This window comes from Calidris pugnax, unplaced genomic scaffold (genome assembly GCF_001431845.1).
Source record: "Calidris pugnax isolate Ruff unplaced genomic scaffold, ASM143184v1 scaffold70, whole genome shotgun sequence".
Classification (NCBI taxonomy): Eukaryota; Metazoa; Chordata; class Aves; order Charadriiformes; family Scolopacidae; genus Calidris; species Calidris pugnax.
The window spans coordinates 14,347,315-14,353,469 of record NW_015090862.1 but is presented as its reverse complement, the minus strand read 5'-3'; the positions used below and the strand labels follow the sequence as shown (position 1 = coordinate 14,353,469).

At 47.3% G+C, this 6,155-nt stretch overlaps 1 protein-coding gene across 1 annotated transcript in view; it reads left to right on the top strand.

Annotated features, from left to right (window-relative positions):
- Positions 1 to 3,741: 3,741 nt before the first annotated feature.
- Positions 3,742 to 6,155, top strand: part of FAM174B (family with sequence similarity 174 member B) — a 44,125-nt gene continuing 41,711 nt past the window's right edge. Inside the window, exon 1 of the mRNA XM_014944313.1 lies at positions 3,742 to 3,891. Coding sequence (XP_014799799.1) covers positions 3,742 to 3,891 — 150 coding nt within the window. The remainder of the gene's footprint in view (positions 3,892 to 6,155) is intronic.

Here is a 6,155-nt window from a genome sequence, read left to right as displayed (position 1 = left end):
ACATTGCCCTGGGTAAATAAAATTCCTTTAATGAAGAAATGAATGTAAATACCAGAGGCAGGTGAGAGATTAAAGCAGTGCTTGGAGGACACTGGGTTTCACGGGGACTCCGACTTCACCTCCAATGCTGTGGTTTGGCTCAGTGCTGGAATTTACTCCTGTTAAATATGTACCTAATGAGACCACTGACCTGCTGAGAGAGTCGCATCAATTTTCAGCCCTGCTGTCCAGCTTCTCTTAAAGCTGCCATTCAAGAGAAAGGCACGGTGCTGCCCGACACACGGCTGGAGCCTGACCTACCGTGAGATGCGTGGTGTCTCCTCACCATCTCCTCTGGGTGCATAAATGCAGGTCTTGCACATGTTCCTTTGGAATCTGGTGGAGAGAGGGGTTGGCCAGGAAGTGGTTAATACGTGGGACACTGGCCCCGGTTCCTTCTAGGTGGGTCTGGGACTGCTCTAGCCCCAAGACCCACCTCTGCTGCTGGCTGAGGGAGATTTGCACAGGGAGGTCCCCATCTCAGTCCTGTTGTCACTGTGAAACGCTGAGGTCCCCCGTGTGCCTCATGGAAGTGACTATGAAATACAGTGAGATTAAATCAGTCCTGGAGTGTCGTGACTCTGCCAAGAACTTGGTGACCAAAGCTGGGAGGTGAACATGGCTCTCTGAGGCTGAGAAACAAAACAAACCCTAGGGTTTCCCCATCTCTTCATGAGACTGAAGCCTAAGCCAGGGCTTTAAAGGTAGGTACCACAGGCTTCCTTCTTTAAATACAGAAATATTCTATCAGCGAATAAAACTATTTCAGCAGTCAGGGGTAAGCTGACTCCAAAGGCTGTTGCAATTACGAGTTGTTGCAATTGTGAGTTACACAGGCATTTTGATTGCGTAATTTCCTGGTGCTTAAGAATATCCCAGCTGAGAAGAAACAAACAACAAAAAAAGGAAATAATGAAAAATGTTCCGTGTTCTTAATCAAATTGATACCAACAGACTTAAATATCTTCTGTTCTGAGCTGAAGATAAAGCCCTTGTAAAAGAGAAAACAGAATATCTGTTTGTCTGTGCTTTCTGTCTAGACCCACCCAAAATAGTGCATAAACATCTATATACCTACATATATATATATTTATATTCAGACTTGAAATCCAGCCAAAACCAGCACAGTGTGCAAAAGGGAAACAAATCTTTGCCAGGCACTGCTTTGTCCGTAGCAGTAAATTGGAAAGGAATTCTCACTTGTGAGTTAAGACATTCTGATTGCAAAGGGGGAAAAAAAAGAAAAAGGTGGTAATTAGGAAGGCAAAGGAAAGGGCTGCTCATCTGCCATACTTGCTCCTTGTGTTAACAGCCAGGAGAATTAAACTATGTCTGATAATCAAATGGACAGGATGAAATGAAGCGCAAACCAGGAGAGGAAATAGAACTAAACTCCCACAGGTCCCTTTAGGGATCCCAGCGGACAAGAAGCAGGAGAGACCTATTTTACCACCCGGCAGGAGCAGCCAGGGGTCCTTCAACCCCGAGCCTGCTCAATCAAACCCCAAATCACCCCAATACCCCCCAGTTCTTGATAATATTTCCCTTATCGGTGACGCTGGGGTGAAATCCCTTTTTCCCTCCCAAACCCCCCCTGTGCCTGATCCCACCCGGCTATAATGTGCTGCGGAGGAACCTCAGGGAGGATATTGGACCATAAATATATATATATACACACACACACACATATATATGCATATATTCTCCAATATAGGAGGATATCGGAAGGCGGAGGCTGCCGCCCCGCTGGAAACCGGCGGCTGCCGCCACCTCGTGGCCCGGGATGGGGGACCGTGAGATTGGGGCGAAAAAAACCCAACCCGGGAATTCAGGCTAAAAAAAAAACCAACACCAGGAATTCAGGAAAAAACTCCCAGAAGGAAAAAAAAAAAAAAAGAAAGAAAAAAAAAAAGAGCATTTTGCTTCCCTGGGAGATGCAGAATTGCTCCCAGTGTCGCGCTGCTGGGGGTGTTAGACTCATCCCTAAGCTCTAGCTTTTGGGCACAAAGCCATCCCCCTGCCCCCAAAACGGCAATGGCAGACAGCCTGGGCAAGTGGATTCCTGCTTTGGGAGCGTGTGCCTGGATGTGTGGATGGTCGGTGTTTTGCCCCAGGCACAGAAGAGAGCAAGACAAACTGAAAAGTATGAAGTGAGAGAGAGAATAAGCAGGTTCCAGAACACCCTGCACAAAAAATTATGTACGATGCTGAAAAAACTGAGCAAGATCTGGGCCAGGACCTCTGAATAAGGAAACTGCCCAAGCTGTTAGAGTCCCCTTCTGCAGAAAATGAAGATTTTGTATATTTGTAAATGCAGAAACCTAGGTCAAAGAAATTAATCGTTCAGCTTCCCTTCCCTTCCCTTCCCTTCCCTTCCCTTCCCTCCAAATAAATTCGAAGTCCTTGATTTTATTTCTCAGTTTATTTAGGTCAAAAGGGCAACAATACATTTATCTTATCTTAACCTTTTTTTTTTTTTTTTTTTTAAATAGGAAATTCAGATTTCCTGAATTTCCAGATTTCCCAAGTGTGGCCGTGTCTTGCACAGCTTTCTGTAAACGTCTTGAAATGATAAAGGAATATAATTTCAGACTTCTAAGACCTACAGACCTCTAAAGGATGTGACAAGTGTGCTCTCCCCTCCCCGTTCTCCAAAAAAGCAAAGTTGTTGCACTTAAAACGGGAACGAAAACATACTTTGCATGGAAGCTTGTTTTAGTATTAGATTTATAGGGCATTACTATATATATAAAACAAAATCACTGCAGTTAAATGGCCTGTGAAATTCTTGCAAACATCTGAGAAAACACACAAGGAACAAAATGGTGAGCACAGCTTTTCCCCCGAGGTTTTCTCCGCCTGGTGCTTCCCCAGGCGTTGGTGCACAGGGAGCTCCCTCTCCTGTTGAAATTCATCTTTAGCCCCCGTCCTCCCTCAAGAGACTTGTTGCCACCACCCAGCATTTCTGGGGATCAGGCCAGTAAGAACGTGAGGGGCTATAAACAGAAAATTTTAGATGGTTATAGGTGCACAGCACTGACACTTTACATCCTTTGTCGTTTGCAGCGGCTTCACAAAACAAAAGGTAATTTTTTAATTTATTTCTTTCCTTGCTGCAGCAAAATTATCCCTGTCGATGGAAATCATCTGGCGCACAAACAATTCATTGGGGTGTCTGTCACTCCACTAAAAAATGCCAATAAAACCCCCCAACCTGGAATAATCACAGAATCACAGAATCTTCTAGGTTGGAAGGGACCTTAAAGATCATCTTGTCCAACCGTCAACCTGACTGACAAAAATAGACACCCAGACAACAAACAAGGAGCATCATCACTAAACCATACCTCCCAGCACTTCATCAACCCGTCTTTTGAACACCTCCAGGGATGGTGCCTCAACCACCTCCCTGGGCAGCCCATTCCAATGTCTGATAACCCTTTCAGGGAAAAAATTTTTCCTAATATCCAGCCTGAACCTCCCCTGGCGCAACTTGAGGCCATTTCCTCTCGTCCTGTCGCCTGTGACTTGAGAGAAGAGACCGCCCCCCATCTCTCTACACCCCCCTTTCAGGGAGTTGTAGAGAGCAATAAGGTCTCCCCTCAGCCTCCTTTTCTCCAGGCTGAGAGTTATGTTATTGTCTGCTGGAAGGGATGGGTCATTGGACAGTTTTCAGGAGGGTGAGATGCTCCTGTCGGGCCCATGGACGATGCCCTGCTGTGCCAAGGCACCACGTTTACATCTCAGAACGCAGCAGGTGACTCAGGGAGGACTTTCCGGGAGCATCAGGTGGCCACCACACGGAATCTCATCCAGGGTTTGCACTATGAAGACATGTCTCCTATAAATAGGGTAAATGCTCATAATAGGTAGCAAAGGCAGTGGGCTTTTCAGAATGGTTTGAGAAATAATTGAGCCTGTGCTGAATGGCTGCATTATACCATGTACCAACCCCACCGGCAATTTCCACTGGCTATTTATACTTTTCTGAAGACTTTGCTACTTCCCACTTCTTTTCGTTTAACCTGATTTGTAATGAATACTCCAGGTTTTCTAAATTGGAAGGTATGGAGGTAAGAACTATTTTAAAAAGCTCTACTTTCCAAGTGTCAAAAATCTCTCCAGCTTGCCAGAACATGGCTGTGGATGTAAACACGCTGTTCTTCGATAAATAGGAGGAGTTGAGAACAACAACAACTTCAGGGCAGCAACAGAGTTGGCTCTAACACGAGGCTTCCGCTTCCTAGGGACTTAAAAAGGAGCCAGTGACAATGACTGAATCAGGAAGAAAACAAAAATGGTTTATTTTCTGTGTGAATTAGCAATCCAAGAAGAGGATGCTCCAGGGCAGGACTTGGTGGCAGCCCTCTGCCTCCAGGATGCAGCTCAGCCCTCCGGTCCATCTTGGATAGATTTGGAGCCAGCCTCTGGCAAACGTGAATCATGGAATCATAGGATTGTCTGGGTTGGCAGGGACCTTTCAGATCATGGAGTCCAACCATCATCCTAACATCAAACAAATGCTCAGGGTTTGCAAGCAACGAGACTCCCCTTGCTGCAGTGTGGAGCGAGATGTAATCCTCCAGATCCCACCAGGGCTTCTACCCCCACTCATCTGAACCTCATCCGAAAAACCCAAAGCTCTCAGCTCCCTCGAAGCCTCTGCTGCACCACTCCGTGACCACAGCTCGCTTGTCCTCTGGGTAAATCCATGCTATGGGAAGTATTTTCCATGCATTTAACAGATGGGTGAGCTGAGACGGGGGATGAAGCGCGTCGTTTGGGGCAGGGGTGGGAAGGGAGGTTTGTCTTCCCACTCCTCCACCGTGACCATCCGCTCCATCTGTTAACACTTCAGCACACCATGCCAATCTCCAGCTTGATTCCGATTAGTCTGCAAAGTGCTGCTTGTTGATGTTTGGGTTTGATACTTGGAGAGCTCTGCGGAGATATTTAATTAGTCAAAATTAATTCCTTTGAGAACAACATTCTGGCAGCACTTTGGATAGTGCTGGGAAGCTTCTGTTGTTCTGACACTTCTTAAAAATTGGCATTAGCCATTTCCTAATTTATTTTTAAAAGGACAATCAGACCACATCATTCCCCGGGTCAAATGATAGCTGTGGCTTGCCTGTCATCACTGCTATCAGAGGATGAGGTGCCAGACCTTCCCACCAGAAGTCACTGCTGCCAAGCCCTTGCTGTTGTTGCCCTAAAAGGCCTTCCTTCTGCCTGAGCTGCCAGAGTCCTCTGGCCTCTTTGTTTTCTATCCCTTTTTTGCCACCTTCACAGCAATTGTGGGGTCTGATGATGACAAAATAGGCATGGTAGGAAGGGTGGTGACCTTGCTGGCCAGCCCTGCAACGTGACATCCCCTATAGATGCCTGATGGGGAGTGGGAGGTGAAGCAGGAGGTGAATGGCAGCCTCTCTTCATACCTGCCTTCTTCTGCTGTCAGACAGGGAGACTGGTGTCTCTCGTGGGACCATCTGCTGCTCATTCTGCAAACCTCCCACAGATGAGGGCACAGAAGGGCAAAGTGTGACTACGATTAAACTTTGGGAGCCCCAGAGGTCTGTAATTCCTGTCGTACCCAGGTTGGAGCAGGGAGGGAAATGGCACGTGCTGTGCTGAACGCTCACTTAACCCCCTGAACCACCCCCTAAGCCCCTTCCCTTCCACACTGGCTGGAGTGTCGTCGGACAGTTTTCAGGAGGGTGAGATGCTCCTGGCTTCTTGGGCCCAGCAGCATCATGGAAGAGACCTTTGGTGTCACTGGCTGCCAGAAGGGCCACATGAAACTGCCCATCCTCCTACCATAGACCACCGACAGTCATTTTCTGCCCTCACTCCTCTTCTCCTCCTGAGGTTGCATGAGGGGTTCCAGGCTCCCACGTGGGTTTCTCAGCCTTTTTCCTGCCTGAGTTGTCCATCAACCTCCGTGCAAAATAAAATTCTTCCTTTTGAGGTTTTCCTGGGCATCTGGGCGCTTGCATCGGGACAGAGAATGTGACGGTTTCATTGTATGAAGTGAAGGGTTGAAGCAGCACCAGAAGGTACGATGCTTAGCCCTCTTCTGGCATGGCCCGAGCAATGCAGCAGTGACAAAGGGATGC